The sequence below is a fragment of the Chrysochloris asiatica genome, unplaced genomic scaffold, assembly GCF_000296735.1.
Source record: "Chrysochloris asiatica unplaced genomic scaffold, ChrAsi1.0 scaffold00167, whole genome shotgun sequence".
NCBI lineage: Eukaryota > Metazoa > Chordata > Mammalia > Afrosoricida > Chrysochloridae > Chrysochloris > Chrysochloris asiatica.
Window position 1 is genome coordinate 4,085,008 of NW_006408685.1, and position 23,674 is coordinate 4,108,681.

At 36.0% G+C, this 23,674-nt stretch overlaps 1 protein-coding gene across 1 annotated transcript in view; it reads left to right on the forward strand.

Moving 5' to 3' along the window:
• The window catches only part of CHM (choroideremia (Rab escort protein 1)), a 304,050-nt gene extending 288,880 nt beyond the window's left edge, over positions 1 to 15,170 (forward strand). The window contains exons 13-15 of the mRNA XM_006871309.1: positions 3,052 to 3,150; positions 9,635 to 9,795; positions 14,979 to 15,170. Coding sequence (XP_006871371.1) covers positions 3,052 to 3,150; positions 9,635 to 9,795; positions 14,979 to 15,170 — 452 coding nt within the window. The remainder of the gene's footprint in view (positions 1 to 3,051; positions 3,151 to 9,634; positions 9,796 to 14,978) is intronic.
• The last annotated feature ends 8,504 nt before the right edge of the window (positions 15,171 to 23,674 follow it).

Here is a 23,674-nt window from a genome sequence, read left to right on the forward strand (position 1 = left end):
AATTGTAAAGGTAGAAGTTTTGTAACAAAAAAAGGGGAGTGGTTAATCTTACAGTCCAGAAACAGAGGACCCTAGGACCATCAAGAGAGGAACACACAAGCAGAATGTGGGACCTTATCCAGAGAAGCAGCGCCAGAGATGAGGGCATGGAGAGGGGGAGTGACTGAGGACTCTAGATTGATTCATGGACTAAGAAGAGAAGGACTAAGAGCTGGTGACCAGGAGCAGACTTGCAGAATGTGACCTTTGGAGATGTAAATTATTATATATGCCTGAGTGTTTTTTTTGTTTGTTTGTTTGTGTGTTTTTAAAAAGGCTAAAGTGGATAGAGAAAAATATTGTTAACTGATGGTACATGGAGGGGATTATAACCATTGTAATGAAACGAGGTATATGATTTGTTGAATATAAAACTGATGATATGCCCTGTAAACTTTCACTCAATCCACAATAAAAACCTTAAAAAAGAACTTTAAAAAAAAGATTCTTTAGATGCATTTGAAGCTGTTCTGCCTGCTTATGTAGGCAACACTGATGCCCATAAGCAACACTGATGCTTATGGACATCACTGTTCATTTCAGCATTATTCACAATAGCCAAATTGTGGAAACAGCTTAAATGTTTGTCAGTGACTGGATAAACAACATGTTGTACACATACATATAATACCACTTATTGAGAAAGATGAATGAAATCTTGATACATACCACAACATGTATTGAATTTTTTAACATTGAGTTAAATAAGTCAAGCATTTTGTTGTTGTTGTTGTTGTTAAGTGCCATCGAGTCGATTCTGACCCATAGTGACCCTGTATAGGGTTTCCAAGGAACAGCTGGTGAGCGTAAACCGCCGACCTTGCTGTTCAAAGTGCTTTGCATCTGGCGCATTAACCCATAGTGCCACACCAGGACTCCAAATAAGTCAATCATAAAAGGGTGAATATTGTTTGAACTCACTTGTCTTAAAAGACAAAACAGGCAACTGTGTAGAGGCCAAAGTTTACTACCTGTTACCCGAGGCAATAGAGTCGAAGTGGGGAAAATTGGTTATAGAGTATTGAGTTTCTATTTACAGTGATGGAAAAATCTCATTTATTATAGGTAAAATATAGCTTATTGTTGTCAATAAGCTGTACATGTCTGAAATGTTAAATTGGCGATTTGAGGAATAAGTATATTTACAACAACAAAAGAAAAAGGAGAAGAATGTGAAACAGAATATCAGATTCTTGAAGAATAAAGACTTAGTGAACTTATTTTGTCTGAAGGAGTGCCTAAGACTGTGGCCCCAAGTTGTTCTTAAACCCTTAAATCTAAACTATCCCCTGAATATAACTTTAAACTAAGTAACAGTTTAGCCCCAAGAGAAATTTAATCCGCCAATTTTGTAGCTGTTGAGCAATTCTCGATTCATGGTGACCCCATGTGTGCAGAGTAGAATTGGTTCATAGGACTTTCAAGGATAAGACCTTTCAGAAAGTGATCACAGGTCGTCGTATTTCTGGGTGGCTTTGAACTGCCAACCTTTCAGGTTTAGTCAAGTGCTTAATAGAATTCAGGGCAATTTGTCTTCTATGATGAGTTACAAAACTTAGTAAGTACAGGATTTAATTTTACTTTACTATAGAAATTTTTGCTTGCATTCTCTGAACTGAATTGTTAAGTTGTTAAGAAAAATTAGGATGAAATTGCTCCATTCTATTTCTTTTATAAATCCTCTTTATCATCAGTATTTTAGCTATTAAATATATCAAGATTTCTGAGCTTTGTAATTGCATACAAATATAAAAAAATTGGCCATTCTCTAGGAAGCTTAGGATACTTCCTCACCACAGTTATATGACATTTGAAAATTTTAAGTTAAATAGGAATCATTTTGTCGTGTAGTTTTTTATATCTTTTGAAATATATCCTACAGTGTCCCAGAACCAATGAGAATCATAGTTAAATTCATGAAAAACAATTCTTAAATAAGGTAGATATTTTACTAGGCCATAACTAAGATAAAGGGCCTATGTAGAACATCGCTCTCTTTGGTGGGCTGGTGGGGGAGAGTTGGGAGGGAAGTATATTCTCTGATTTCTGCTGAAATAGTCCCTCAAAGTATGTTTAAGGAAATGGCATGTGGAATGATTATTTGGTAACAAGAATCTTATTCTCACTTTAGTATACACTGCTTTCAGATATAATTGGAAAAATCCCCCCCCCTCCATTTTTTTAAATACATTTTACTGGTGTAGCAGAGAGAAGGAATTTCTCAGCACTTGGTATTCTCTAATTTGAGATTATTGTATCCCATTAAAATCCTTTCCAGAACCATAAGCATTCCTCCTATTTAGGAACCCTATCTTTTGACTACAGTTATCTCATGTCTATGAAGGATACTTTTTACACATGATATTCTTTAACCCAAACAGTTTCCAAGATCCAGATCCCATGAATTTGTAAGTACAAATGAGATTAAAGGCTCATTAAATTGAATTGATTGAAAAAAAAAAAAAAAAAAGGAGAAAGATTTAGCGTTCCTGAAAAATATATAGACTATTAAAATCTGTGCCACTTTGGGAGCTCTTGTATCAAACTAAGCCAGTAGTGTTCCCCCCAAAATTTTTAGAGAATCCTATGAAGACTAGACTGTTTGTTAACTTGTCAATAATGTATATATAAATGCATTCCTCTGTCTGAAGTATATGAGGTGTGTGCTCTCTTAGGTAAATAAATGCTCCATTTTCAGTGTTGTTAAACAACTATTTTCTTTTGTTTAGCAATCTCTTGTCTACCCTCTTTATGAATAGATTAAACTCTCTATACTATGTAAGTTTTTTTAAAAATTTAACACCAAATGCTACTTTTTCTGGGGTTTTAGTTAGCCTAATGTTTTATTCTTTACATGTCTCTTTATCACGAGATCATATACTCCTTGAAGATAGGAACCATTAACTTACTAAGCTCTCTGTTACCCATAGCCACCAGCTCAGTGACCTGAATGTAGATAAATAAATAAGTGATAAATAGAAACTAAAAATATTATTTATTTTTTTTTAACAGATTTGGTTCATATGACTTGTACATCTTCTAAAACAGCAAGAGAAGATTTAGAACCAGTTGTGCAGAAATTGTTTGCTCCATATACCAAAAAGGAGATAGGTAAGGAAAACCATGATGATTCATGATGGGAAAGGTAATATAACCTTTATACTCCTCTTTCATATTTAATGAAGGTTTCTGCAACATGTACTAAAATGTGTTATAACCAATGACATTGATCACATATTTTACCAGGACTATTGAGCATAGTTTCCTCCTTAAACATAGGAAAATAGTCACTCTGTGCTGGTGTGGTGCTGTGGAATAATGCACTGAACTTCAAGGTCGAAGGTTCAAACTCAACCAGCAGCTCCTCGGAAACCCTATACACTAGTTAATAATGGCTTGGCATTGACTTGACATTACTTAACAGCAATAACATACTATTAAAGGAAAACTACATATATGTGTGTGTATATGTACATATATAAATATGTATTCATATAAATATATAAATGTTGTCAGGTACTGTTAAGTCAACTCCAACTCATAGAGAACCTGTGTAGCGTTTCCAAGTAGCAGCAGCTCATGGGATTGAATCACTGATCTCATGCTTATCTTATACCACCAGGACTCCAAATACACAAAAATGTATACATATTCAATTACAGTGCAAAATTATACACTTATATGCATATATATTTACACACACAGAAATAAAATACAGAAAATCTCTCAATTAAGTCTGGCAGGATTATGGGTGATCTTTAGCTTTTCTTTATACTTTTCTATGTTTTTCAACTGTTGTACACTCGTCATATACCAATTTATCAAAAAAAGTTCATCTTTGTTTAAAAAATACTGATTTAACTGTGAGATTAAAATGTTAACGAAATTCAGGAATCCTTCTTAATATAGTTGCCTTTTAATGTATAGCAGGTACTATTATTGTTAGGTGTCATCAAGTCGATTCCAACTCATAGCGCCCTGATACACAACAGAACAATACACTACCCGGTCCTGTGCCAATCCATCTCTTTGGGGGTCTTCCTCTTTTTCACTGACACGCCACTTTACCAAGCAGGATGCCCTTCTCCGGGAACTGGTCCCTCCTGATAACATGTCCAAAGTATGAGAGATGAAGTTTGGCCATTTTGGCTTCTAAGAAGCATTCTAGCTCTACCTCTACCAACATAGATTTGTTTGTTCCTCCAGCAATCCATGATGCATTCAGTATTCTTCTATAATACTGTAATTGAAATGCATCAATTCCTCTATGTTCTTCCTTATTCACTGTCCAACTTCCACATGCATATAAGATTATTGAAATTACCATGGTTTGTTTGGAATCAGTGCACCTTAGACCTCAAACTGACCTCTTTGCTTTTGAACACTTTAAAGACTTCTTGTGCAGCAGATTTGCCTAACGCAATAATGCATAGTTTGATTTCATGACTGCTGCATCCATTAGTATTGATAGTTGATTCAAGCAAAACAAAGCCTTTGATAACAGCCATCATTTCTCCATTTATCATGATGTTATTTATTGCTCTAGTGGTAAGGATTTTTTTCTTCTTCTTCTTTGCATTGAGGTGCAACCCATACCAAAGTCTGTCATCTTGATCTTCATCAGTAATTATTTTAAGTCTTTTTCGCTTTCAGGAAAAAAGGTTTTACCATCTTCATATTGCAGGCTGTTAATGAGTCATCCTCCAATCCTGATGCCACATTCTTCTTCATATAATCCAGGTTCTTGCATTATTTGCTCATCGTACAAGTTGATTAAGTATGGTGAAAGAATGCAACTCTGACACACACTTTTCCTGATTTTAAGCCATTCAGTTCCCCCTTGTTCTGTACAAATGACTGTCTCTTGGTCTATATACAGGTTCCTCATGTGTACAATGAAGTGTTCCAGAAGACCCCAGTCTCTACAGTATTCCATAGCTTTTCATGATCTACACAGTCAAAAACCTTTGCATAGTCAGTAAAACACAGGTAGACATATTTTTTATATTCTCTGCTGTAGTCTGCTGTTTCAGCCAAGATTCATCTGATGGCAGCAAACGATGTCCCTCGTTCCATGTCCTAGTCTAAAGCGACCTGAACAACTGGCAGTTCCCTGTTGATGTACTGTTGCAGCCATTGTTGAATAGCCTTTAGCAAAAATTTACTTGTATTTGATATTAATCAAATTGCCCAATGATTCCACATTCTGTTGTGTCACCTGTCTGTAATGGGCACAAATGTGGGTCTCTTCCAACCAGCTGGCCAGGTATCTGTCTTTTAAATTTCTTGGTGTAGACAAGTGAGCGCTTTCAGTGCTGCATCAGTTTGTTGAAACATTTCAGTTTATAGTCCATCAATTCCTGAAGCTTTGTTCTTTGCCAGTTACTTCACTGCAGCTTACACTTTTTCCTTCAGTACCATTGGCTCTTGATCATATTCTACCTCTTGAAATGGTTGAACATCAATCATTTCTTTCTGATACAGTGACTCTCTGTGTATTCCTTCCATCTTTTGATGCTTTCTGCATCATTCTATATTTTTTCCATAGAATCTTTCAGTATTTCAATTTGAGGCTTGAATTTTCTTCAGTTCTTTCAACTTGAGAAATGTTTTTCCCTTTTGGTTTTCTAACTCCAGGTCTTTGCACATTTCGTTGTAATACTTAATGCTTTGTCTTCTCTAACTGCCCTTTGAGATCTTTTAACTCCTCATTTCTTTTATTTGCTTTATCATTTCTCTGCTGGAAAGCAAGTTTCAGAGTCTCTTCTGACATCTATTTTTATGTTTTTTTGTGAGCTGTCTGAATAAAATCTGCCAATCTGAATATATACTTCACCTTAGTTTGCAATTAAATTTGTTTCTTATTTGTATTTTCTCCATTTAAAATTCTCATCTAAATGTTCCAAATTTAGTTCTCAAAATTATGGTACATGGTAATATTCTTCAGCCTAATACGGAGTCATAGTTTTCTCCATTGGCATTAATTACATCTGTGCCTGTCTTATAAAAACTCTTGAATTTCTTCTTTATTCCTGAAATTCTTTCCTCCTGTAATTTCATTGTATGGTGGTCCTAAATGCTGTACTAAATTTGTATTTTCTATCCTTTTTATTTTACAAATGTACTTAATTTTCTTTTTTCAAAAACGATATCAAGGAGAAAGAAATTATATGTGCATTACTTAGCATCCTCTAGCCATTTTAGATTTTCAAACATCAATCTTAATGGTTAAAGTGATCCCATTTGAAGTGATATATTGTTTAGAACTTGAGTGAAATTTTTCAGTAAGAACTGTGTGCTCGGAGAGGTCTTGAGGTGCACCGAGGCACTGAAAAGCTAGTTTGCACTGACACATAGGCCTTTTATCATCAGGTTGAGGTAGTGGTCATATTTTAATTAAAATGTCAGAACAAATACTGTTGTTGGAGTTATTGAAAATGAATCACCAGGTAAAGAGAGCACTGGGCCATGGCAGGTCAGAGAGGCAAAGTCACCTGGAGAAAATAACTCAATTCATTTTCTTGCTTAAATGAGGAAGAAGGAACTTTATAAGCAATATAAACTTTTAATACGTTAAAGCACATTCTTCTCTGAAGCAAAATCTTGTATTTTCACAGAGTGATGACTTTGTTACCATGTTTTAATTGTTTGACAATGATATGAAACTCTATGCTGTCAAGCATCATAGCTATTTTGTTTTCAAACATGTACCAAGGAATAACATTATTTGGACTTTTTTTCTTTTTCTTTGCTTTCTGCAATTTCTAGTGCTGTGCTTCATAAGCCTTTATGAAAGTCAGCTTAGACTCCTTGAAGTTTATTTGTTAAGAAAGATAAAATTCTCATCTCAAGTATAGTACTTCTTTTCCCTTGCATATAAGAAATTCCTACAGAGTTCTAAAAGTATTTCCTCTCTTTCTTACTTTTTCACGTTCAAGATGTTAGCCAGAGCTCTTGAGATAATACTCTGAATTATGAAGCAGTTGTACTAATACCTCCAAGAACCCTACCTTCCAGGCTCCTTTAAGAACATCAAAGATCTCTAAGCCCTTCCCTGCTTCAGAATCCAAAGAAATATCAGATGTTTCAGGCTTAATGGACCCAGTTCAGCTAGTGACAAAGTGAGGTACTTACTCACTATTTATATGTGCATTAATTCTTCTAGACTCCAGAATACTGTTCAAAACACTGAGAAATTTATTAAGTGAGAAATATGTTCAAATCTCACTGGTAGTATTATCCTAAGTGGATAGTTATTTTACCCAGGAAATGGAGATTTTCAATACATACTGAAATAAGAATTTTAGAAATGTTATATCTTGGAATGTCTAAAATGTATCATTATTATCACACCATCTTCTTTCTGTTTCCCTCCACTGTGCATGTCACAATGAGTTATCTCATGCCATCTCATTCACTTCCTATTTCAAAAAGTAATATTGCTTAGAAACAGGAAGTCCCATCATAAGTGTAGCATGGAGTCCGTGGCTTTTAAAAGTGCTATCTAATTAGTGGCCTGAAAGGTAAATATCTGATCCTAAATTTTTTTTTTTTTTTTTTTAATGCCATAGCTAGGGCTGTGACAGTCTCCTACTCTCTTGGTCTCATATTACTTGCCAGTGTTACTTGAAATAATTTCCTGTCTCCCCTGAACATAGCATGCAGCTATAATATTTCTTGCTTTTATTTGGTATGCTTTTATTGATTTTCTTCTGCCTGTCTTATTTGCCCCAGCTTAATTTTTTTTTCTTATTTAATTTTATTCAAGATATTATTTTAGATTTTAGATTATTCCTTCACACTGTCTAACTGAGTGATATGAACTATTGCAGAAAACCAGTTCTACCTCTGGCAACTTGTGATGTGCTGAGCTAAAACTCAGCAACTTCAATCTTTTTTTTTTTTTTATTGAAAACTACACAACTGCATGTTTCTTTCCAGGTATCACTCTGTCTTCCAGCTGACCATAAGGAAAGATAAAGCAATTATATGTCTTTTTGGCAGTATTAAGGTGCAAGCCTATTAACTCCCTGGTATCTGGAACATTTATCTTCAGTCTGTGTCTACTTTTCACCTTCCTCTCATGATTTCTTTTCAAAGCCTTAGCCTATATGAAATCTCTTGCTTCTGTAATTTATTATTCGTTTTCTCAAACTTTTACTGACTGAAAATCCTCCTCTGAGCTGGAACTTTCATGAAATACAAGATCAGCTCTCCTAGTATATGGTGGCCCATGTTTATGTGCTCAGCGGCTAACCCAAAGGACAGTAGTTCAAACCCACCAGCTGCTGTGCAGAAGAAAGGTATGGTAGTCTGCTTCCATAAAGATTTGCATCCTTGGAAATCCTATGGGACAGTTCTACTCTGTCCTGTAGGGTTCCTATAAGTTGGAGTCAACTAGTCAGCAGTGGGTTTGGTTTTGGTTTAGTATGTGCTTACAAGTGGACTGGACAGTATTAAAGGTCTTCCAAACTTTGACCCATTTCTCTGTAATGCTCCAGGAGTCCTGGTGTGGTGCTGTGGGTTAATGTGCTGGACTACAAGGTTGGTTTGAATTGTAATGTTGGCAGTTCAAACTCACCAGCTGCTCATTGGAAACCCTATACAGGGTAGCTATAAGTCAGAACTGACTCAATGGCACTTAACAACAGAAACAACAACAAGCTCCATGTGTCTGGTCTCGAAATGACGAATAGTCATGTGATCTCATTTTTGCTGTTTATTTGTTGATTGTCATTAATTTCATAATTCAGTAGACCAAAGCATTATAATGTGAATTATATTACCAAAGTTCTAATCCTCTATTTGCTATTCTTTGACTTACAACTTTATTTAAATATAAGTCACATGCCATACAGCTAGCTCCCCTCTTTTAAGTGTACAATCCAGTGTAGCTGTTCATCCATTACTACAATCAGCTTTACAGTTTAATCACTCCAAAAATACACCCTATACTCATTAGAACTTGCCTCCCTGTCCCCCCAAGCACTCCCACCAGTCCTTCTTCCAATCTCTATGATGGTGGTATGCCTTGGAGTTGATTCTGACTCATAGTGATCCTGTATAAGGAAGGTTTCCAAGGCTATAAATCTGTATAGGAGCAGAAAGCCTCTTCTTTCTCCCAAGGAGCGCCTGGTGGACTCTAACTGCTGGCCTTGCGGTTAGGAGCCCAAAGCATAACCCATTATGCTACCAGGGCTCGTTTTCTCTTTCTATAGATTTATCTATTCTAGGCATTCCATATTCCTTCATCTATTATTGACTTATTGTATATATTTATCAAGATAGTTTGTCCTTTTGAAACATACAGAAATCAATTTATATTATTCTTTTACTTCATAGGAGTAATATAGGGATAAATGTGATTATAAGCTCTTTGATAGTAAAGAGAAGAAAGAAAAGAAATCCATGGGAACACATTTAGAATTAAATCTTACTAATAAAAATTTTGAAATCCAATTTGTATGAGGTTGAAAAGTCTTTATTTAAATAAGCTTATTTACCCTAATATGTAGTCATGTCTTTGTTACATACTATAGCAGTGGGCAAGCATATTGTGCTTTAAGATGTGAATCAAATTATGTTTTACATTTAGAAAATGAAGAAGTTGATAAGCCAAGACTTCTGTGGGCTCTTTACTTCAATATGAGAGATTCTTCAAACATCAGCAGGAACTCTTATAATGGTTTATCTTCCAATGTTTATGTCTGCTCTGGCCCAGATTGTCATCTAGGAAATGATAATGCAGTCAAACAGGTAAGGCAATTGGGTTTCTTACATTTGTAATAAATAGGCGTCTTTGTCGTTGTTAAGTGCTGTGGAGTCAGTTCAGATTCATGGCAACCCTGTGTAGGGTTTCTGAGGCTTTAAGTCTTTGATGGAGCAGAAAGCCTCATCTGTCTCCTGCGGAGTGACTGGCAAGTATAGAGCCACTGCACTCTCACATAGATGTGGTAGAGACAGTGAATTGTTTTTCCTGTGAGATGTGGGAAAAGAGACTGGAAAGGCATTCTCTCTTATTTAATACCATATTTTCAAATTGTCCTTAAACTTTTTTTATGAACTACCAAGCTACTTGAAATATAATTGGAATGTGGTGGTGGTGGTGTGCCTTGGAGTCGGTTCCAACTCATAGCGACCCTTTATAGAGTTTCCGAGGCTATAAATCTTTACGGGAGAAGAAAGCCTCATCTTTGTCCCACAGAACAGCTGATAGTTTCAAACTGCTGACCTTGAGATTAGCAGCCCAACTCATGAGATATTTTTACTTTCTTGAATATAATGAAGAATTACAAGAGAGTATTCATGAGCACTCGACCACTAGATCAGTTTGAACCACAAGGTTGGTGCTTCAGATCTACCAGCCACTCCTTAGAAGCCCTATACAGGGTCATTATGAGTCAGAACCAACTCAGTGACACTTAACAACAACAACAATTCATGTGAGTTCCATTGTGAGAATGAGAATGGAAAGTTAGAAATACATATTCATAAAAATAACTCTGTGATACCAGTATTCTAAAGAAGCATTGCTTCCAATTTTAACTGTTGGCTTACTGGAGTCTTATTTTGAAATGCCCACTTTTTAACCCTGGAAACCTGAATAATTTCAAGAAGAAAGTAACTAGTCACGCATATAGAATACTAGGGCAAGTCAAAAAGTAGTGCAATAAAATCATACAAACCTTTATTAAGCAAAAATATCAAAATGTGAAGCTATTATTTCTCAACATATCTTCCATCTAGGTCTATAAACTTCTGAGGGTGGTGTTTTTATCTCTTTAGCCCTTTCGCAAAGAATTATGTGCTCTTTGGTTTACAATATGTCAAAGTGGCAATATTGTCATCCTCAAGGGACTTAAATCATGTTTCTTTTCAATGTTCTCTGAGGTTTGAGAACAAAAAGAAGTGTGAAGGAGAAAGATTAGGGCTGTAGGCTTGATGGGGTACAGTTTCCCAGCACAATTCCCAAAGGACAGCTCTTGCTACCTTTGAAGAATGAGCAGATACATTGTTGTGATGGGAGAAAATCCCTTGGCACAACTTTCCTGGCCTCATTCTCAGCCATGCCATTTTAAATTTTCTTAAATCATATTCACGGTAATCCTCTGATAAAGTTCTGTGTCCTTCAAGAAAATCCATCAAAATGACCACTATGGAATGGCAAAAAATTCACCATAACCTTCTGAGCTGACCTCTGCCTTGAATTTAACTGGCGAAGCAGATCCCTTCAGAAGTCACTGTTTTGATTGGACCTTTCTCTCTAGCTAGTATTGGTAAATCCAAGATTCATCCCTGGTTACAAGTCATTGCATAAAATTGTCTTAAGTAGCTTCAGTCTTGCTTAAAAGACCACATTATAGACATCCATGGAGCCTAAAGCTTGTTGAGGCCAAGATGTTCTCTTAAAATTGAAAATTTTGAACCATGTGAATTTCCACTTTCAATAGGTACCTTATCAGTGGTAATTCTGTGGTCTTCTTCCACCCATTCCTGGTGTTTGTTTTAGCAGGCAGTTTGTTCATAACAAGGTGAAACAGAAAGAAAGCGGGATCTAGCCACAAGTCCTTGGCTTCAGGGAAAACATTTCCTAGGGGAAGATGACAAGAGGGAGACAAGATGTGAGACACAGAGGAACTGGTGTAAAAGGAAAAGTAGTAGTTATGATAATACTAGTTATATATATACCCAACATTTATATCATATCTCAGTACACATAAAGAATATTTTACTGTATTTTCCGTAAAAGTTTACACGGCAAATTAAGTGCTCAGACGGTACTTAAGAACAGCAACAACACAAACTGGTCATCTTAGTACAGTTGTAAAAATCTTACATTTAGGAAAAAAAAGCATCAAGGTTTACTTCATGCCAGGCAGTAAGGATAACTAAAGCATAGTCCTTGTCAACTCTGGAGAAATCATTGTCTATTAAAGCATGTCAACAAATGTCACTGCTGTGCCATATACAATAATAGAATAATATCTACAGTCTAGAGGTGACACAGGAGTATTGAACTCCATTTGGGAATCAGAGAAGCCTTGCAAAGAAGAATATAAAAGATGAGGAGCAATTCTCCATTCAAATGGAAGACAGTAGAGTAACAATTCAGATGTAAAGAATATCATCTGCATCAGCCCATATTTTAAAAAGTACACATAAACAGGTATTAAAAAAGCAAAATGTTTCAGAGGTGGAGATGGGATAAAGTAGGCATGACAGATTTCATATACCATAGTAGGGATCTTAGAGGGAGCCCTAAAGTTGCAATGGTGCACCACTGGGTTGCTCACCCAGAGGTCAGTGGTCTGAACTCACCAATCAACCCACGGGAGAAACATATGGCAGTTTGTCTACATAAAGATTTACAGCCTTGGAAACTCTTTGGGCAGTTCTACTCTATTCTGGTGTGGTGCTGCAGGATAATGCACTGGACCGCAAGGTTGGTTTAAACCTCAAGGTCAATGATTTAAACCCACCAGCCACTCCTCAGAAACCCTAGGTTGAGTCGCTATGAGTCGGAACTGATTCAGTGACATTTAGCAACAACAACTTTATCCTTCAGGATAGTTATGATTCAGAATCAACTCAACAGCAATGGGTTTGGCTTGGTTTGGGGTTAGAGATCTTGAATGTTATCCTGTTGACAAAATGGAGTATTGAAAAGTTTTAAGCCAGAAATTGGCATAACAAAATTTCTTTTTCCACAGATCCTTTTGAGGCTAGCATAGCAATTGATTACAGTGGGGAATCCTAGAGCAGTCTCTCATATAGTTCTGATACTTTAAAAGTTGTCTAGGGGAAAGACGATGCATGCCTGGACTATATCAGTAGGGAGGGAACAGATGGAGTCAATAAATATAAGTTAAAATTGACCAGATATGGTGATTGCAGTAGGGGCTAAGTGTCTACAACTAAGAGTTGAGGTGAATTCTAGAAGTGGAAAGAGTCAAGCAGACATCTCTAATATTTACTTTCAGAATATCCATAGTAAATGACATGGTTAAAAATATATTCTTGAAGTATACCCAATAGAGAAAGTAACTATTTTCTTTCCTTGTTCCTTCTTTTAAATCTATATCAAAGCTCAGAATTTTCATTTTCTTACCCATCAACCCAACCACTCCCAAAGAGCATCAGTTTAAATCACATAGTGCAGGAGCCTGCTAACTGGAGAGGACCAGGTGATAAATATTTTAGGTTTTGCAGCCCAACTGTCTCTGTGATAATTACTAAATTCTGCCTTTGTAGTATAAAAGCAGCCAAAGATAATACATAAACAAATGGAACTGTGTTTCAATACAACTTTATTTACAACAAGCAGCAAACCATATTTGGCATGTGGGCCATAGTTTGACAATTCTTGGCCCAATGAATGGCCTTGTGTGTACATTGGAAAAAAGAGTATGATGTTACAGAAAATCATTATATGATTTAAAATAAGTATTTATCTTAAAACCCTTTAATAACTCCTTGTTACCAATTGTTGTTGTGAGGTTCCCTAAAGTCAGTTCTGATTCATAGCAACCCTATGTACATCAGGATAAAACACTGCCTGATCCTAAGCCATCTTCATAGTCCTTCCTATGTTTGAGTCCTTCCTATGTTTGAGCCTATGTCAGTTGATCTTGCTGAAGGTCTTCCTCTTTTTCTCTGACCCTCTACTTTTCCAAACATGATGTCCTTCTCCAAAATACGTGAGACAAAGTCTCACCATCCTCACTTCTCAGGACCATTCTGGCTGTACGTCTTCCATGATATATTCAATATTCTTTGCCAAGACCATAATTCAAAGGCATCCATTCTTCTTTGCTTTTCCTTATTCACTGTCCAGTTTTCCCATGCATATGAGGTTAGATGCATCTTAGTTGTCAAATGACATCTTTGCTGTTTACCACTTTAAAGGCCTTGCTTGTTACCAGTACAATAAAGTAAAATCTCTATAAAATAAAAGTACAAACATAGCAATTTATTCTATCTTAAACACTGTGCTATACTCCTTAAGGAGTCCTGGTGTGGTGGTGTGGGTTAATACACTGGACAGCAAAGTCGGTTTGATCCATAAGATCATCACTTCAAACTCACCAGCTGCTCCTCAGAAACCCTATACAGGGTCGCTATGGGTGAGAACCGACTTGATGGGACTTAACAACAACAACGTACTCCTTAAAAGAGTCCTGGTGTGGCAGTGTAGGATAAGCGCTGGACTGCTAACTGTAAGATTGGCAGTTCAAATCCACCTGCCACTCCTTGGAAATCCTTTACAGGGTTGCTATGATTAGAACTGACTCGACGACACTTAACAACAACAAAAACATACTCCTTAAAGCTTGGATGGAGAAAGAAAATAATACAAGAAAAATAGACGTTTCTTGATTTGATCAGTGACTTGTTGAAATTGCTAAATGCTAAATTTGAAAGGTATGACCATCACAAATAAGTTTTATGGGAAATTATATAAAGAATATTAAATGAAATTGTATTTCTTTTGATATATAGAATGAATGACCTCAAATTCTTAACAGTCTGATCACTTGATAAGGAATCTGACCAATTACTAACATTCTTGAATAGTGGATCCAACATGCCTGTATAGCATTGTTGTTAAGTGCCATAGAGTCGGTTCCGACCCATATCAACCCCATATAGAATTTCCAAGGAGCAGCTGGTGTGTTTGAACCACTGACCTTGCAGTTCATATTGACCTTGTGATCCATTGTCTGCAGCACCACACCAGGAGGGAAAGTAGGGACAGAAGTTATGGAACTCTAAAGCAGATCTTTAAAAGAATTATATTTACATTCTTCTAAAAATATAAATTTTATGTACATTGGTTTAAAAAATAATTAAGGGTAGTGATTTTTTTTTCTTAACAATGCCAGAAATGCACATATATGTTAATGTCCCAAAAATCTGTGTGTCTTTTTTTCCCTGGCAAGGCTGAAGCACTTTTCCAGCAAATCTGCCCCAGTGAAGACTTCTGTCCACCACCACCAAATCCTGAAGACATTGTCCTCGATGGAGATAGTTTACAACCAGAGGCTTTGGAATCTGATTCTATGCTACACACAAACTCAGAGACTCACAAAGAAAGCCCATACCTAAGAAGCCCAGTGGAGCCCTCTGAATAATGATATATCCCACTTTAGAAATTTCTTTTGACCACAGAGTCTTCTTGATGGAAGGAACTGATAAGAAAATTTTTAGAAAAGCAGAAGCCAGTTGATATGCAGAATTATGAAGAGAGACACGTCATAGGAATCCAGAGGGGGACTTTTCTTAAAGATGTCATTCCAGGAACAAAAAACACATGTAAAGCGCATTGACTTGACTGCTTTAAGTTTAAAAACCTTTGGGATTAACATGTGAAAATTATACATGTGTTGACTACTAGGAGGATAGCTATGATGTTTGGAAGTGATCCTAATAATTCTGTTTTAGGACAAGTTTTGTTTACTACTTTAGATAATTTTTTAAAGTCACATCTTGAGAATTGGTTCACATACTTTCATTAATTTTTAGAATTGTTTTCTGTTTTGAGTATTGCCTTAGTTATTTAGTGCTGATATAACAAATACCACAAGTGAGTGACTTTATCAAACAGAAATTTAGACTACCAGCCCAAAATCTGGGCATCAGCTTTAGGGATAGGCTTTTTCTTTCTGTGGGCTCTGAAGAATGTTCCTTTTCTCTTCAATTTATATGCTTTCACTCTTAGATGATCTTCATGTGGTATGGTATACATCTTTCCTTATTTCTGCTTTCTTACTTGCTTTTGTTTCTTTTATATTTCAAAACAGATTGACTAAAGGCACACCCTACACTGTATTGTCATTAGCATAGCAAACAAAACACATTATCATAGTGGTTTATAACAGAGCTTTAGAGGTTAAGACTTACAATACATTTTGGGGAGACATAATTCAATCCATAACAGGTATGGCCATCATGATATGACATAAATGATAGCAGCATGCATAAATGCAGTTGATAAAAACTAAAATATGGTTTAGGAAGGAGCATGTATTTGAAACCAGAGATTCATTGTCTGTCTTGAAAACCATTGGAAATATATATATTAAGGTTTTTACACATAAACCTTCATTCCACTCCCCAGCAGTATTTTGGGGGTTTTATTTTAATATTAGTAGTTATATTTGGAGTCCTGGCATGGTGCTGTTGGATAAGTACTTGGCTGCTAACCACAAGGTTGGCATTTCAAACCCGCCAGCCGCTCCTTGGAATCCTCATAGGGCCTCTATGAATTGGAACCAACTGCACCACACTTAACAACAACAGTGATATTTGTATTTGAAATCATTTATTCACTAAGACAGTTCAATAATGAAGTAATGAAAGAATGTAAGGAAAGATTTGGATAGGCTTATTGATATTTTGGAGTCCTGGTGTGGCGCTGTGGGTTAAGGTGCCAGACTGCAAAGCCATTTGAACTGCAAGGTCAGCGGTTCAAACTCACCAGGTGCTCCTCAGAAACCCTCTACAGGGTCTCTATGGGTCAGAATTGACTCAACGGCACTTAACAACAACACTGATATTTTGACATTCTGTTTAGTCAAGTAGCTGGAGCACTATCAGCCTAATAGTCTGTGGACCTAGTTTAGTCCTGGCTGTGCTACTGATATTAACCAAATCGTTTTAACTCTTGAGCCTCAGTTTCTCCATATGTAAAAGTGAAATAGTAATACTTTACCTAATGTTCAGAATGATTAAAAAATTAAATGTAGTGCCATACTTAGAATGTTTTTTTCCGTAAGAAAAAATTGTTTGGAATTCTTCCATTGACTTAGGGATGAATATCAAATATCTCATGTAGCAAATATTTTCTCGTAACTCTTTAATGAAACAGGCCATCGTGTAAATTCCGTAACAAAAATGATCATTAAGCTTTTCAAATGAAAATATGTTTCTTAAGTTAGTATTTTATACTTTTACAGGCAGTAAAGGAGTTCTGGGAGTCCTGGTGTAGTGTTCAGAATAATGTGCTAGACTGCAAGGTCTGTTTGAACCAGAAGGTCAGAGATTCAAACCCACCAGCTGCTCCTCGGAAACCCTACACAGGGTCGCTCTAGGTCGGAACCGACTTGACGACACTTAACAACAACAAGATTGAAAACAAAGGAATTCTGGTGTGGCACTGTAGGATAAGCAGTAGACCTCAAGGTCAGTTTGAACCACAAAGTTAGTGGTTCAAACTCACCAGCTTATCCTCAGAAACTCTATTCAGCATCACTATGAGTCAGAACCAACTTCACGGCACTTAACAACAGTAGACCAGTGAACATAGTAACACATGGAATTGTGGTTTTGAAATCTCTTTAAGAAAAAACATTTAAAATTCTTCATCTTCCTTTACTGGTTACTAAACTTGAAACTACCAGACTCTGAACAGAGTTTGACAGTTCTTAAACCCTAATACAGATGTACAAACCTGTAATTGGTGTGGCATTGTAGGATAAGCACTCGACTGCTAACCGAAAGGTTGGCAGTTCAAACTTACAGCTGCTTTTGGAAGCCCTATTACAGTGTTGCTGTGAGTCAGAACCAACTCGACAGCACACAACAACAACAACAATAGGAATACAAGAGTGCAATGGTTCGAGGGTACATACTATACTGTGAACCATAAGGTCTGTAGTTCAAATCCATCAGCTTCTCTACAGGAGAAAGATGAGATTTTCTGCTCCCACAAAGATTTACAGCCTCAGAAACTCTATTGTTGTTGTTAAGCGTCATCGAGTCGATTCCAACTCAGCAGCAACACCAGGATGCCCAGAAACCCTAAACAGGGTCGCTATGAGCCAGAACAGACTCTAGAGCACTTAACAACAATAACATGTAATTAACATAAAGATGTTAGGGCTGTGCACAGGCAGCAAATCTAGTTAGAATGGCAGTGCTATATTACAAATTTTCTAAATGCCAAAATCTGTGTGAGCAGTTTGGACTTGAAATTTTTAGTAAAAAGAACTCAGAGTTTTATTTTGTTTTGTTTTTAATGCAATTTGGCCTATTACTGCCCATCAAAAAGCCATGGTTAAAGTGGAAAACCCATAGTTCTTACTCAACACACTAAAGTGGCAGCTGGTACCTGACCTCTCCAGGGTTCAGGGGAGATTTTAAAGGAAGTTCATGAGAAATGGGAAGAACCATTTCCTCACCTTTCCAACCCTTGTAGTACTGCTAAATCCAGGAGAACTGTAAAATTTCCCAGCCCTTCAGGTTGCTCTTACCCCACCTCCCAACATATAGCCTCTTCCCCCATCCTTTTAGTCCCCTCTTCTCTTCACCTTTTATAATGTTATATAAATAAGGGACAGTTGAATATCATTATAATTTTCTTTGTTTGATGGATTCAGATCTTCATTAAGTCACATCCTCTTTCCTAAAACCCACTACCACATGCCTAGAAGAGCACCAAGGTATTGGTCCTCCACCTCATTCCTAATAATATAAAGGGATCCACTATATGAAAGTATTGAGTCTGAATACACGTGCAATAAGTTGTATCTATTAAGATAATTGGTTTTTTGTTACAATCTTAGAGTAGAGTTTTGTTACAATCTTAAAATTAAGCTCTCTTGAATACAGCATGCATATTATATGTAAACAGTCTATGGGTAGGGCCAGAATAACCAAGAAAATTCTGTTAATCTTACTGCTGCTATCTGTAAGTAGACCATTGAAGGAGATACAAGGGGCTTCAAATTGTTTGTAGAAAAATTTCATTATCTTATAATTCCATTTTTCCATGAACATTTTGAACTCCCCTTGTACTTTATGGGCATATGCCCATATTATACTCTTTCTTAGCCTTCATCTAGCATCAGAATCTATCCATATTATTTATAAAACACTGTTGAAATGTTTAAAGTTCTTGAATATTATAAGTGATGAAGATCATCTTACACAACTGTTAAAAAACCCTGTGTTAGGAAAGTTAAGATCCTTCCTGTTGCCTCAGAATGTAATAGAAATTATTCTAAATAAGAGCTTTAGATATATATTTTTTAAATCTATCGTAATTACTGCAAATAAATAGTTGTTTTCAGTAAACAAAACAGCTTGATTTTATTGTAAAACTGTAAGTCTGAAGTCATATTAGTAAAAGTAACATCTTGTGTATGATATAAACATTTTGGTAGCTTTTTAAAAAGTTTGAAAACTGCTATTATCAAACAGCCTTGATTTCATATACTTAAAACATTTAGTTATACATGTTTCACATTAACCAAAAATGATAGTACTATTCAGCTTAGTGATCATTAAGAAAGCGATTTACTAATCCCACATTACTGTTGTATTTTTCTAGTTGATGTGCCTGCCCTGAAAATCAGATGTATAATATATTAAAAGGATCAATTTATATATTTTTCTGTAGGAAAACTGTTTGCTTTTCCCATCTTATGTAATACTTTAGTTGTCCAATATATACAATGGCCATGTTAGTAGTTACCTTCCAACACAGATATCATTTATGAGATTAGCGCCCCATTATCTAAAGTAATGGTCATGTTAATAATTAGTTTATATTATTTTGACATCATTTCCAAGTTGACAGTTTTGTGTAAAATCCAAAAAACTTAAAAAAAAAAAAAATACTTGAAATTTAACTAATAGTGGTGATCCTTTAAAACAAGAATCATATAATTTTCTTACAAATAAGTAATTTACTACAGTTGGTAGTAATTTATCTCTTTATTCTAAATTTTCTTAAAAGTATTTCAAAAAGCATGAATATATGATTATTCATAATTTACACACTTTAACAGTGAGTGTTTGAAAGAGATAAAGAAAGTCCATTCTCAATGCCTTTCACTGTAGCATCCTATTTTGTTTAATATTCAAATTTGATTTATATGCAAAGAAATTAAAGGTGGTCTTGTAACTGGGATTTTTTAGTCTATTATTTAAGCGCATAGCTAATTGTTCAGCTACTTATTGGTTTTGTTTCTAGAAATCTTTCAATTCTGTCAAGTTTGTAGGAACTCTTCTAGATTCAATCATAGATGTCAATTTCAAGCAAAGGTAGATGGGGGCTTGTTGTTGTTTTTAGGTGCCATCAAGTAGGTACCAAATCATAGCAACACTATGCACAACAGAACAAAACACTGCCCGGTCCTGGGCTAACCTCACAGTTGTTGCCACGCTTGACCCTATTGATGCTGCCATTTTGCCAATCTTATCTTGCTGGGGGTCTTCCTCTTTTTTTTCTGACCCTCTACCTTAACAAACATGATATCCTTCTCCAGCTACTGGTCCCTACTGACAATATGTCCAAAGTATGAGAGACAAAATTTGGCCATCTTGTCCTCCAATGAGCACTCTGGATGCACTTCTTCCAACACAGATCTGTTTGTTCTTTTGGCAGCCCATGGCACTTTCAGTATTCTCCTCCAACACCATAACTCAAAAGCATCAATTCTTTCATGGTCTTCCTTATCCACTGTCCTGCTTTCACATGCATATGAGATTATTGAAAATACCATGACTTGTGTCAGGCGCACCTTAGTCCTCAAGTTGACATCTTTGCTCTTCAACACTTTAAAAACGTCTTGTGCAGCAGATTTACTTAATCTGTTTGAAATCAATGCTATGGAAGTTGTAAGACAGGGACTATGACTTTGCAGTACATTGACTGCCTACAAACTCTTCACATCTCTGGATAAGAATGTGAAATGTTTTTCATATTACTTGGTGAATGAGAACCTGAAATGTTTTTTTGTCTGTGGTGATTGAGACCCCAACAGCTTGCTTACAAAACACAAAGAAAGTGTTCTTGTTCTTTTCATAAAGAAATCACTCATTAATCTATGAATTTATTCTTTAAGCAAATAATAAAAGCAGAATGAGATTTGCTCTCTGTTTCAAGCACTTTCTAAAGCTCCTCAAACAGGATGAATCCAGTAAATAGCAGGACTGTTTGAAAAATGTCAATTTATCTGTGAGATTAATAATAAATCAAGTTTAAGAAAGATAAGGTTAATTGAATTTTTAAATAAGTAGCCTTATTATCCTTCAAGCACCTTGGAGCTCATATAATATTCACACTTTTTTTTTTTTAACAAGTCCTTTGATGTTTGAATTCTCCTCTTTAATTATATCTTTAAAACACACACACACCAGTTAAGTAGCTGAACACTACGCACCCCAAGTCACATTTTGAAGGCCATTTTTCTTTCCATTAATGCACAGATTAGATGGGCCTGCAATGAGATACCTTCCCATATAAACTGCTACCTCTGCTCTTTCTGGTGGTGATGACTTTTAGGGCCTTTTGACAGGTAATCATTAGAACTTGGATCCTAGTAGACTGTAGAGTCTTTTTGCTTATCACTGCAGGGGGATTTATGAAGATAAGTCCTATTAATATTAATAGGACTTACATGTATAAATCATCCTTGTATAGATGAGATAGTTGACCCCTAGAGAAATAGTCCTTTAGAGATGGACCCTGTAACTGATTTAGGCACATTAGTGAATTTTCTTTTTTTTTTTTTAATATAGAGATATTCATGTGTGGACAATAAGAACAGATTACCAATTCAGTAGATGATTTGTTTGTAGCTCTTAAAAGGATTGTTTAAAGCTAGCTCTTAATTTTCTATAATCTTTTCTAATGTATATTATATGTCATTACTCCTTTAATGGAGTCCTGGTATGGCACTGTGGACTAAGGCACTGGTCAGATTCGAACAACAAGATCGGTGGTTCAGATTCACCAGCTGCTCTTTGAGTCAGAACTGACTCGACAGCACTTAACAACTCCTTTAATATTGTCAATATGCTGTTTTTCTCATTTTTTAAAAGAGCGTAATAATTTTGGAGTCCTGTGGCACTATAGAATAAGCACTGGACTGCTAACCACAAGGTTCAAACCCACCAGCCTTTGCTTGCTACACAGGGTCACTATGAGTGGGAACCAACGTAATGGCTCTTAACAACAACATAATAATTTTTCCCAGAGTTCCATTGAAATCACATTGTAATGTGTCAGTACTGTCCTAAAAGTTCTGGAGATGTTGAACATTTAAAATCTTCTAAAAATGTCCAATGTCACGACAATCAAAGAGATGCAGACTGAGTTTGACTATCAAGTTCACAGAATCCAATGTATTGATGATATTCAGAGTGGTGTAGGTGTAGGGAAAAGGTACTGTCGTACACTGTGGGTGAGACTACGAATTGGTTACACCTCTTTTGAAAGAAAATTTGATAGTAGCTATCAAAATTTACAATGCAGATACCCTTTAACCAAGCAGTTTTACTTCTAAAAATCTGTCTTACAGAAAGTTTTGTGCCTATATACAAAAATACAACATTGTTCACTAATCATTGTTATATTTGGTTTTGTTTTTAATATTGGAAAGAGCCTAAATGTTTATTTAAAGAAGAGGAACTTGAATTTTTAATATATGCATTCTATTAGACAAAGCATTATGTATGAATGCCTGGTGTGGCACTGTAGGATCAACAGTGGACTTCAAACCACAAGGTTGGCAGTACAAACCCACTGGCTGCTCCTCAGAAACCCTATCTAGGGTCACTATGAGTCGGAACTAACTTTATGGCACTTAACAACAACAGCATCTACTGAAAAGAATGCAGTGGATTTATGTAGTGAGTTCTAGAGATTTGGGGGCTGGTCAAGAAAAAAGGTAAGACTATGAGATAATGTTACACATCAAGCTGTTTATTGAGCCTGAGAGACATTGACAGCCACATGCAAGGGGTAGACCACCCACAGTAGAAGGTTTTCAAGAGATAAGTGAGGAAGGCAGCCACCAGAAAAAGGACATGAATAATTGGGGAAGAGAAGAAAGGGTGACTTACATGCACTTTACATGATGTCCTCCTGCAACAAGGTGAAGACTCTGACTCAGAGAGTACCAAATGACAGATGCATAACAGATTTTGTCCTATACAGGCCTAGAAGATGATGGGTGCTGCCTTACAAGGTATGTAAAGTAGGCAGGCTCTAACTCAAAGTCTACCTCTTGGGCTAATTTTTAAACAATTGAATGTGTACAAATTTGAGTGTCTTTTGGGGGCTAATGAACCTCAGCTTGCTATGAAGAAGTAACTAACTTGAAGCCAATCCACATAGGCCATGATTTATATTTTTGCATAAAAATTTATGTGCATTATATCTCCAAAATACGTTTTGAAAGCAAGTTATAATAATGAGAATGGTTCCACAACTTGAAGAATGTAATCAGTGTCATCGAATTCTACATGTAGAAATTGTTGAATTGGAATATGTTTTGCTGTGTAAAACCATGGGTGCCATTTTAAAACAACATAAAACTAATTCAAAAGAACTCTGCATTGTTTATAGATGAGAAGTGATAACTACAATTGATAAAATGCATAAAATATGGCAATATCTGCTTAATAGTAGGAAATCAGAATTCTATGTCTCCTGATATGTGGTAACAGGAAGTAGTATAGCACTACCTGGGAAGTATTCTTGCCAAAAATAAATTGAAACCTGAATCTAATCAAGCTTCTAGGTTTAGTTATCAGTTTAATGACATTGTTGTTGTTGTTGTTGTCAGGTGCCATCGAGTCAGAACCGACTCATAGCGACCCCATGCACAGCAGAACAAAACAATGT